The sequence below is a fragment of the Triticum urartu genome, chromosome 2 (assembly GCF_003073215.2).
Source record: "Triticum urartu cultivar G1812 chromosome 2, Tu2.1, whole genome shotgun sequence".
NCBI lineage: Eukaryota > Viridiplantae > Streptophyta > Magnoliopsida > Poales > Poaceae > Triticum > Triticum urartu.
This window is the reverse complement of record NC_053023.1, coordinates 642,296,591-642,308,351: the sequence shown is the minus strand read 5'-3', so window position 1 is coordinate 642,308,351 and position 11,761 is coordinate 642,296,591. Positions and strand designations below refer to the sequence as shown.

Here is an 11,761-nt window from a genome sequence, read left to right as displayed (position 1 = left end):
GCGACCCTCCCACTCGGGGGCTTAGCTGCAGTCCAGTACTCGCCTAAGTTTGAAAAATCCTATCGAGTGGAGAGCGACCCTCCCACTCGGGGGCTTAGCTGCAGTCCAGTACTCGCCTAAGTTTGAAAAATCCTACCGAGTGGAGAGCGACCCTCCCACTCGGGGGCTTAGCTGCAGTCCAGTACTCGCCTAAGTTTGAAAAATCCTACCGAGTGGAGAGCGACCCTCCCACTCGGGGGCTTAGCTGCAGTCCAGTACTCGCCTAAGTTTGAAAAATCCTACCGAGTGGAGAGCGACCCTCCCACTCGAGGGCTTAGCTGCAGTCCAGTACTCGCCTAAGTTTGAAAAATCCTACCGAGTGGAGGGCGAACCCCCCCCCACTCGGGGGCTTAGCTGCAGTCTAGTACTCGCCTAAGTTTGAAAACTCCTACCGAGTGGAGGGCGACCCCCCCACTCGGAGGCTTAGCTGCAGTCCAGTACTCGCCTAAGTTTGAAAAATCCTACTGAGTGGAGAGCGACCCTCCCACTCGGAGGCTTAGCTGCAGTTCAGTACTCGCCTAAGTACGAAACACATCCCAATCCGCAAGGACGACGAGGTGCAGGTCGACTGCCACCTTCTCCTTCGGAGCTTCACCACAAATACAACATGCGCTCCATCCCAATCCGCAAGGACGACGAGGTGCAGGTCGACTGCCACCTTCTCCTTGGGAGCTTCGCCACAAATACAACGTGCGCTCCATCCCAATCCGCAAGGACGATGAGGTGCAGGTCGACTGCCACATTCTCATTGGGAGCTTCGCCACAAATACAACATGCGCTCCATCCCAATCCGCAAGGACGACGAGGTGCAGGTAGACTGCTACCTTCTCCTTCGGAGCTGCGCCATAAATACAAAAGTTGTCTCGAGTGAAGAACGAGTTCCACTCGACGGAGGATTCGTGAAGATATTCAACGATAAAACCAAGTTCAGATAAATCCTAAAGGTTCCAGACCGCAGATCAAAGTGCTCGGGCATTCAGCCTGAGAGAGTTTAACGGTTACAAAAACCACTTGGCATTCCGAGGCAAATTTAAGGTGGGGCATAAAAGTTTTTTCAGTCCACAGGAGGAGGACTGGCAGGCTCGACGAACTCGTCTAGGTCGACGCCGTCGGCGATCCGAGTGGCTGCAGCAATAAAAGTCTTCATAAAAGATCGGAAGTCATGCCTCTGGGTGTTGGCGACCTTGATTGCTGCCAGCTTATCTTGTCGCACCTCCTTGCAGTGGACACAAATCAAAGACAGAGCCACATCAGCACCACACCGGGCAGAAGATTTCTTCCACTCCTGCACTCGACCAGGGATCTCGTTAAGTCGAGTCATCAGAGACTCGAGATCATTATGGAGCGTGGCCCCTGGCCAAAGTGCCGTGTCGATCCATGACGTGGCGACCTTCAGTCGAGCCAAGTAGTCCACAACACCGTCGATGCGGGATTCCAGTCGGAGCAGATTCATGGTAGTTTCATCTTTCACGGGAGAGTTGATGGGGTCCAAACCTGGCTCAATCCGCCCAATCTCCTCCTCGAAGTTCTGGCAAAACTCTGCATTCACGATCCAAGGATAAGTCAATTTTCGTATGCTGAGTCGACAAAAAAAAACATCAGTCGGAACAAAATGTATACCTTCAAGCTTGATGAACAACTTCTTGGCAAGGCTACTCAGATAACTCTCCAGATCGTCCCTCCTGCGAGCGATGCCTTCCATCTTCTCGTACAGGTTGACATTGTTTTTCTTCAACCGCGTGCACTCCTTGTTGGCTTCGTTTAGGGCAGATTTCATCTTGGCGTTCTCTTCTTCCAATTGGCCGACTGAAGCCAGTTTCTGTTCAGCCAGAGCGGTTCTGTCGTCAGCTTTATTTTGAGCAGCAGCCAAATCCCGATCCTTCTTCGCCAGAGCTTCGTTCAGTTTTTCTGCAAAGAAATGGTACTTGATTCAGAAAGAGCAGAAGGGTACTCAAGCCTAAGACAAACCAGTCGACAAGCTCGTCTTACCATTGGCGTCGTCCTTGGACTTTTGCAGCTCTGTCTTGGCCAATTCCAAGTCAAGGTTTAGCTAGATCTGCTGTTTCTCCAAGTCAGCAAAGCGAGCTCCAAGATCGCAAGATTTCTGCAAACATGGAGGGGAAGTTATTTTACAGCGAAAAACGACAAAGACAATCAATACTAAGACTACGGTCGACTGTCCGCAGTCCACCATAGTCTCGGGGACTACACCAAGTGGGTGCACTTTGCGTGCCCCTACCGGTTTGGTTTACACTTGACACGGCCAGACCAGATCGAGCGAAAGAATCAAAATACAAAGACTACAGTCGACTGCCAGCAGTCCACCATAGTCTCGGGGACTACACCCAGTGGGTGCACTCGGCGTGCCCCCACTAGTCCAAAAATTCAATCGACGCACCCAGCGGGTGTACAGATGCAAAGGTTTTCGGAAAGAGAGTCTCCAAATAGCATATCCTAACCGAACAAGCGGTGACCAGCTAACCTGAACATTGCTTTGGAGAGCCGAGCTAGCATCATAGGCGGCCTGACTGGCGTCCCGCACCATCTTCACCTTCTCCATCATAATGCCCGCCTGGCGTATGGCTTCCTTGGCAGCATTCACTTAGTCCTCTGGGACATGATGGATCGCAAAAACTGAAGGTGGGTCGGCAGAAGCTTGAGCAGTCGACGAAGAAGGCAGGGCACTCGACAATGGTACGGCGAAGGTAACAGAACCCCGATTGGCATCACCAGCGTCCTGAACGACTGGTTCCGCGATCGGCATCGACTGTGGCACCTTGCTTGCAGGAGCTTTCCTATTTTTTCTCGTCAAAGGCCTCTCAGGCTCTTCATCATCATCATCGGGGAGGTCAATAATGTTAGGAGCTGTTCAAAGATCAATCGCCAAAATCACGTCACCTAATGGTACACATTGCAGTTGAGTCGACCAAATAAAGACAGAATGACAGAAATCATACCCAGATTGGAAGTGACTGCATCCTCCATTACCTCATCCTCATCTCTGTAAGCTGAGGTCCCGGAAGTAGCAGCGCTGCCAGTTCCAAAGTTCGTCTGGTTAAATCAACAAAAATAAACAGCACAGAGCGTCGAGTGAATACAAAGGGAGACACTCACGCAGAAGCGACGGGGATGTCAATCTTAATCTTCGGAATGCCTTCCGAGGCTTCTGCTCTGCAACTTTGAGATGCTTTGACACTTTTTCAGTTGGGGTTGGTGAAGATGTCCGAGGACGCTTTGAAGACTGACTAGTCTGAGCAATCACCTTTTCACGGGCGCTCGGTCGTTCTTGGGCAAGCTTGGATCGCCTCTCCCTGCGAGGAGGCGACTCGACTTCTTCGTCACTTGAGTCGTCGCTTTCTTCGTCCTCTTCTCCGTCAGAATGCCATTCGCCACTATCGCCGTCGCTCGCCTCTCCTTCCAGATCTTGCTCTTGCTCTCCGTTGGGCACCGAGTACATTTCGATAAGGGCCTGAAAGAAAGCAGGAAGAATAAAGTCAGTCGACGCAGTATAGACAGCTGCGCGAGTGAATTCAGATTATAATCAAAAGCTCAGAATCGGACCTTTTCTGGTTCGTGGGACTGGTCGAATGGAGGAACTCTCCTGGCTCCCCTGGGGTTGTCCTTGTTTCCGGTGATGCCTGACAGCCACCCCTCCAGTGTGTCGTCATCGACCTCCTCCGGGTGAATCCGAGTGGTGTCGTCAAGACCCGAATACATCCACATCGGATGGTCTCGAGCTTGAAGAGGTTGGATGCGCCGCCGAAGGAAAACCTCCAAGAGATCCATACCAGTGACCCCGTCACGGATAAGCTGGACCACTCGTTCGACCAGCACCCTAACTTGCGCCTTCTCCTCTGGGAGCACCTTCAAAGAGGAGGGTTTCCTCACTCGGTCCATGGTAAAAGGAGGGAGGCCAGTCGACTGCCCTGGCGTCGGTTGGTCTTTGCAGTAAAACCAGGTCGACTGCCATCCGCGGACCGAGTCGGGAAGAATCATGGCCGGAAAGGAACTTTTCCCTCTCATCTGAACACCAAGACCCCCACACATCTGAATCACTTGTGTTCTCTCGTCACTCGGATTGGCTTTTTTCACCGTCTGAGAACGACAGGTGAAAATGTGCTTGAAAAGACCCCAATGAGGCCGACAACCCAAGAAATTCTCGCACAAAGACACGAAAGCAGCGAGATAAACGATTGTGTTGGGAGTGAAGTGGTGGAGTTGTGCCCCAAAGAAATTCAGAAATCCCCGAAAGAAAGGGTGATGAGGCAAGGAAAATCCACGGTCGACGTGGGTGGCAAGGAGAACGCGCTCACCCTCCCGAGGTTGTGGCTCGGATTCCTTCCCTGGAAGCCGCACCGATCCATGGGGGATCAGTCCTCCGTCGGCTAGGTCGTCAAGGTCATCTTGGCGGATCGCCGAGCGGATCCAGTCGCCCTGGATCCAGCCCTTCGGCAGGCCGGCCCGTGAGGAAGATCCACCCCGACTAGTCGCCTTCCCCTTCGCCTTTGCCGTCGCCTTCTTCGCCCGCTCCAGAGCCGCCGTCTTCTCCTTCCCCATCGTTGCCGGCGAGACGCGTACAGAGCGGCGGCGCTAGGGCGAGAGCGAGCGCGACTAATAAGCCTGAAGAGGAGAAGAGAAAATGAGAACGCACTGTTCAAGAAACCCCGGTCCGACGCCTTATATGAGGTCGCTTCCGAGTGGCTGACTGGTAGGCCCGGACGATCCTGTCAAATCCCGTAACAATCGCGCGCGCGATACGTGGCGAAAAAGGTGGCGGAGAGATCGAGGCGGCTCTGCCCTATCCCATCCGATTACTGCGGCCTCCCCCGTCCCGCGAGCTTCCCAAAATTCGAATCCCGCGAAATCTGCGGGCAGCAGAACAACTTGTCAGACGGAAGATCTCCTCCACACCGTCACTCGGAGCTTTTCAAGTAAAGAAACTCACTCGACAGAAAACAAAGAATGGATCAAGGCGACTGAAAAAGAAGTTGCTGTCATCACTCAGGTTCATTGATCCAAAACAAGATATGCTCATGGCATGCAAAATGAGTCAGAGAAGTTCTCAATTCCTTTCCCACTCAAACCTCGATCCATTCGAGGGCTAATGATGAAGATATGTACCTAGGGTAGGGTCATGGACATGTCCTAACTGCCCTACCCAAGGACATCTCTAGAAGAAATCACCTTTCAATCGACTTGGAGGTGTTCCACTCGACGGACTCGAAGACGCTCGACCAAGAAGCAATCACTCGACCAAGATCCAACCACTCGACGGCCAGGAGACCTAAAGTCACTCCGCACGCTAACGGTCGGTCATTAAGTAGCTTTTATGGTCATCATAGCACTTTATTAGGGGCGTTACCAGTAACGCCCGACCTTAATGTATTTGAAACCCTGCATAACCGAGGGCCGGAGGGGTCCGACGAACTCTATATAAGCCACCCCCCTCCTCAGTGTAAAGGGTTCGCACCCCTGTAATTCATACACACATAATCCAGTCGACCGCCTCCGGGCTCCGAGACATAGGGCTATTACTTCCTCCGAGAAGGGCCTGAACTCGTAAATCTCGTGTGCTTACAACTACTCCATAGCTAAGATCTTGCCTCTCCATACCTACCCCCCTACATTACTGTCAGACTTAGAACCACGACAGTACTACCGCTCGTGCAGTAGAGGCCAGATGAGGTCCTGTTGCACTAGGCAAGGGGCGATAGAACCGTCGGAGCGGTACTACCGCGCGCCCCTACGGTACTACCGGGCTCTACTAGCGCAGGAAGATGCACAGAATTAACAAATTACTTCCGTGACTACTTCCGCTGAGTTTAGGACTGTGAGAAAGTCCGACACGGTACTACCGCTCACAGGGAGCGGTACTACCACGTGGGGGCGGAAGTAAAAAATTACGTCCGCGCCTACTTCCGCATGCGCCAGTGTCTGGGCTGGAGGCAGCGGTACTACCGCTCGCGAGGAGCGGTACTACCGCTTGGTGTGGTACTACCGCTTGCCTGAGCGGTACTATCGTGGACCCCTGCGGTACTACTGCTCTACCGCACGCCACAAAGACTATAGCACTTGGCACCCTTTATATTGCAGAGACAAGAATAAACGGATGGTGCTCCATTGAAGCGAAGGAAAGGTGGTGCAAAGGAACATATGTGTACGTGTTGATTCCACCTTAACCTTTTCGAAGCGGACCCCCTTCTAATAGTACAACTTTCCTACGACTCAAATCCACCGAAAAGAAACTTAGAGAACCGCTGTCTTCGATAGGTTCCGAGGGGCACCGAATCGTCTTGTGCCTAGACATGAGATATCTGAAATGCTCAACGCACACGATTAGTCCGCAAATGCACTGTCATCAATCACCAAAACCACATAGGGAGAAATATACCCTTACAAATACCAAAAAATAAATAAATAATGATTTTTTGTGGGATTGAAGGTACTCATGTTCGCAAGGTGCGTGCAAATTTTCATGTTGTTTGGGCATTCTAGGAGCTCGTGGCAAAGGAAACACAATAAATATGTGCGCCTGTGAACAGTAAATTCAAAAAAATAGCAAGAAAATTTAAAAAAATATGAATATTTTGGGATTCCAAGATTCTCATGTGCGCAAGGTGTGTGCAAAATCTTGTTGTGTTCGGACATTGTAGGAGCTCGTGGAGAAAAAAACAAAATTTGTCTCGGAGAAAAACTTTGAAAATACACTATTTTGCTTTTTTTGCTAGAGCTCCTTGCAAGTCATTTGATAACAAAATTTTGCACACACCTTGCGCACCCGAGCATCTTGGATTCCAAAAAATTTCATATGTTCTTGAATTTTCTTGCTATTTTTTAATTTACTATTTAAAGATGTATAGATTTATTGTTTTCCTTTGCCACGAGCTCCTGATATGTCTAAATAGCACAAAAATTTGCACGCACCTTGCCCACCTGAGTATCTTTGATCCCTCAAAATTTTAGAATTTTTTTAATTTTGTTTGCTATTTTTTTTAAGATGGTCAAAGTTGTTTGACCGGACGATAACAGCGCATAAGGGCATTGCTATAAGGGCAACTAATGGTAGATGGGCAAATTTGATCACATATTGAAATTAGGGGCAAATTTGAGTAGTGAGTTCCAGTTAGGGGCATAAATGAAATTTTCCCTAGTTTAAAAGATATTGTTGATTTTACTATATATGATGAGAAAAAAGTCTATGGATTTGTTCTGTGGGTAGAGAGACGAGAGAGTTGCATGCGTACCTTCTCTGACAAAAAATGTACCTTGGGCCCATTAAACTGACACCGTTTTGACTAAAAGAAAAGATACAAAAAATATGCTAGCACTATGCATCTAGATGGACCATACACCTGCACGAATCTCAGCAGAAATGAGTGCTCTCGGATGAACCGGCATATAGCGCAACCGCGCAAAATGACTTTGCGCTCGGAAGACCCTTGTTGTCTTGTCGGGCTTGGGCTTCAGCCGGCGTCCCCTGATCCGGGCATTATCAAGATCAACACCGGCGGCTCCTTAAACTTTGCTGATGGTCGGGTGGTGCGGGAGGCGTTGCACGCTCTTCTTCGGCCATGCTTGGTGCATGGTGTAAACCGTACATGGATATTTCTGGCCCATTGATACCTGAAACCTTTTCACTGTGCGATGGTGTTCGTTTCGCAACACTTCGATGATTCTCACATGTGATAATGGAGATGAACTGCCCGGAGTTGGAGACACTATAACACTTGCCTCTTGTTCAATTGTGACTTCTATCCTGTTAGAAATAGGAGAGCTTGCTAGTGTTTTCTCTCCTTTTGACATTCAGTATGTAAACAGGTCAACAAGCCTTTTACCACATCTTTGTGCATGCTTATACGTTGAATGTGACCGGGGGCCATCTTGATGAAATTCCCAACTTTTTAATGACCGGCCTCTTGACTGATTGTTCAAAGAATGCTTTTACCTGAATCAAGCTCTCTGTTTTACAGGCAGAAAAAGAAAGACGATGGTGCTAGACATGTGATCTAGTTTTGATTTCCTCTGTCTTGCACGGACATCAAAACAGAGTAATCAACGCATGAAAAAAATCTAGTTGACCTGCATTTAGCAAAATCATGGGGGAAATTCGTAGTCGCCTACTTTCAGCTTCATTTCAAGGCATCTAGTCTCTCCTTCATTTCCTCTACAAGAAAAGCCCTGAAATGAAAACACAGAGTCTAATTGAACTTCTGGTCAGAGCAAAGCCTCCCCAATTATTGCATGCCTTTGCTATCTTTATTAAGCCATCTCGCCGTCTGACCACAGAAGGCTACGTTCCATCTTTAGAGATCACAAGAGCAAACTCCCCATATGTAACGCTACCTCGCGCAACTCCCTCCTCTGATCATTCTCCTTAGACCCAAATGGACAATCGAATCCATGGAGGATGCTCGCCGCCGCGTCTCGCCCTCCGCGTCGCCTCCGTCCTCCTCTTCCTGTGCGTAGCTGCGACCCCGGCGGCGAGCCATGGCCCCCATGGCAATGACACCGGCCTGCACAAGAACTTCCTCATCATCGTGCGCAGCCCGTACGTGTACGACACGAAGCTGTACAAGAACACGTCGAGCTGGCATGCGTCGCTCCTGGCCGAGGTGTGCGACATGGCCAAGGAGGCGATGGAGAATGACCCCTCCTCCGTCACCCGGCTCCTATACTCCTACCGCAACGTCGTCAATGGTTTCTCCGCCCGTCTCACGGTGGAGGAGCTGGAGGAAATGAAAAAGAAGGACTGGTTTTATAAGGCCTATCCTGAGAAGACGTACCACCTCATGACCACGCACACGCCCAAGATGCTGGGGCTCATGGGCGAGGACCGCGCCGGGGAAGGCGTCTGGAACACCAGCAACATGGGCGAGGGCATCATCATCGGGGTCCTCGACGACGGCATCTACGCCGGCCACCCGTCGTTCGACGGCGAGGGGATGAAGCCGCCGCCCAAGAAGTGGACTGGCCGGTGCGACTTCAACAACACCGTGTGCAACAACAAGCTCATCGGCGCGCGGTCCTTCTTCGAGTCGGCCAAGTGGAAGTGGAAGGGCGTCGACGACCCGGTGCTCCCGATCAACGAGGGCCAGCACGGGACGCACACGTCCAGCACCGCCGCCGGCGCGTTCGTGCCCGACGCCAACATATCCGGCCTCGCGGTGGGCACGGCGGTCGGCATGGCGCCCCGCGCGCACATCGCCTTCTACCAGGTGTGCTTCGAGCAGAAGGGCTGCGACCGGGATGACATACTCGCGGCGGTCGACGATGCCATCGAGGACGGCGTCGACGTGCTCTCTATGTCTCTTGGCGGGAACCCGGACACTGACTTCTCGGAGGACCCCGTCTCGCTCGGCGGATACACCGCTGCCCTCAACGGCGTGTTCGTCAGCACGGCGGCTGGCAACATCGGCCCGAACCCGGCAACCGTCGCCAACGGGGCACCCTGGCTTCTCACCGTGGGGGCGAGCACCACCGACAGGCGGTTCGCGGCCACCGTGAAGCTTGGCAGTGGAGATGAACTTGACGGCGAGTCGCTCAGCGAAGTCAAGGACTACGGGAAGGAGCTGCGGCCGTTGGCGCGCGACGTGGGCGACGGTAAGTGCACCAGCGACACCGTGTTGAGTGCGGAGAACGTCACCGGGAAGATCGTCATTTGCGAGACTGGCGGCACCCCTAGCACCACCAAGGCCAAAATGGTCGAAAAGGCCGGAGGGTTCGGCATGATCGTCGTCACCCCTGAGGTGTTTGGCCCGGTGATCATCCCGAGGCCCCACGTCGTCCCGACGGTGCAAGTGCCCTACAAAGTCGGGCAGAAGCTCAAGACCTACGTGCAGTCCGAGAAAGAAGCCACGGCGAACTTCATCTTGAAAGGAACGTCGTTCGACACCCCGCGGTCGCCGATGATGGCGCCCTTCTCGGCGCGGGGGCCGAACCTGCAAAGCCGGGGGATTCTAAAGCCTGACATCATCGGCCCGGGAGTGAACATACTCGCGGGCGTCCCCGGCATCGCGGACTTGGTGTTGCCGCCCAAAGCAGAGATGCCCAAGTTCGACGTCAAGTCCGGCACGTCCATGTCGTGCCCGCACCTCGCCGGGGTCGCCGCGCTGCTGAAGAACGCGCACCCGACGTGGTCGCCCGCCGCCATCAAGTCGGCGCTGATGACGACCACCGAAACCACCGATAACAAGAAGAAACCGTTCGCCGACGTGGACGGCACGCAGGCGACGTACTTTGCCACGGGCGCCGGGCACGTGAACCCGAAGAAAGCCATGGACCCGGGGCTGGTGTACAACCTGTCGGCGTCGGACTACGTCCCCTACCTGTGCGGGCTCAACTACACGGACCAGCAGGTGAACTCGATCATCCACCCGGAGCCGGCGGTGGACTGCACCAAGATAACAAAGATCGGCGAGAAGGACCTCAACTACCCGTCGATCACCATCATCATCGACAAGGCAGACACCACCGTGAACGCCACCCGCGCGGTGACCAACGTCGGTGTGGCAAGCTCGACGTACGAGATGGAGGTTGAGGTGCCGAAATCGGTGACGGTGGAAGTGACGCCGACGAAGCTGGAGTTCAAGGAGCTGGACGAGGTCTTGAACTACACGGTCTCCGTCAAGGCGGCGGCCGTGCCGGAAGGCGCCGTCGAAGGGCAGCTCAAGTGGGTCTCCAGCAAGCACATCGTGCGAAGCCCGATCCTCATATTGCCCGGCGACGGGGAGGAGGAGGCCACGTCGGGAGCTGAGGGGCCTTCAGCTCATGTTAGTTCTTTGCTCGAGTGACAGATTGTTTTGTTTTCTTTGCTCGTGTTGAAATACAGGTGTGGATGATCGCGACAACTGTTTTTCTTCATTTAGGGGCAAATGTATGTGTGGCTGCAGTCCCCCTCTATATTGACATGCGATCTATTGTATTTATTTGGGTAGGAGGTGTATTTAAGGATCACTTTGCCCTCAATTAGAAAGAAATTTCCTGTTAAGTCTAGTTTCTTAGAAATTGTATGCCTCATGAGTTCCTATATTTTCTATAGCGCAAACACACTGGGTTCCTCTTCAACACGAGCGTGATTTTCTTAGAAATCCTACAGCAAAAGCCTTGTTGCAAAAAGGTATATGCGACTCGCGCAAAAAGAGCCTTGTTGCAAAACATAAAAATATCTTTGGCTCATGCATGTCCTGTCCCATTACAACAAGAGCCGTGTTCCAATTTCAAGAAGGCACATGTTTGTAACTGTAACAAAACCCTTGTTGCAAAAAAACATCTTTCGCTCACATGTGTCCCGTCCCATTGCAACAAGAGGCATGTTGCAATTTCGACACGTCCTTTGTTTGCAATCTGGACGCGCCGCAATGGAGGAACTCACGTGCACATGAGGACGAGGTGAGGTTGGCGGCACTCCTTGTCAGCATGGTGGATCTCACCGGATCCATCGACCTGGTCACCAAGGAAGAGTTTGACAGCAGAGTTCCAACATGAAGGCTCTCGATGACGATGACCTATAGGCAAAGGCGCTCAGTCAGGCTCGGTTGTTAGGTTGAGACACGCGCAGCGAAGCTCCATGGTGGCGCAATGCAGGGCGACTCCGACGGTGATGAACAAGAGAAGAGGAGGTGCACGTGGGCGGGGCCTTGTTGGCAGTGGTCGAAGACCAGCCATCGCCTATGAGGCTAGCGCGTGATGGACATGGCAACCAACCTTTGCAACAAGCACCTTG

The 11,761-nt window shown here is 52.3% G+C and overlaps 1 protein-coding gene across 1 annotated transcript; it reads left to right on the top strand.

Annotated features, from left to right (window-relative positions):
• Nucleotides 1-8,423: 8,423 nt before the first annotated feature.
• On the top strand, nucleotides 8,424-10,829 carry LOC125533848 (subtilisin-like protease). The gene has a single exon (XM_048697180.1). It carries the CDS (start codon nucleotides 8,424-8,426, stop codon nucleotides 10,827-10,829), a length of 2,406 nt encoding a protein of 801 aa, XP_048553137.1.
• Nucleotides 10,830-11,761: the final 932 nt, after the last annotated feature.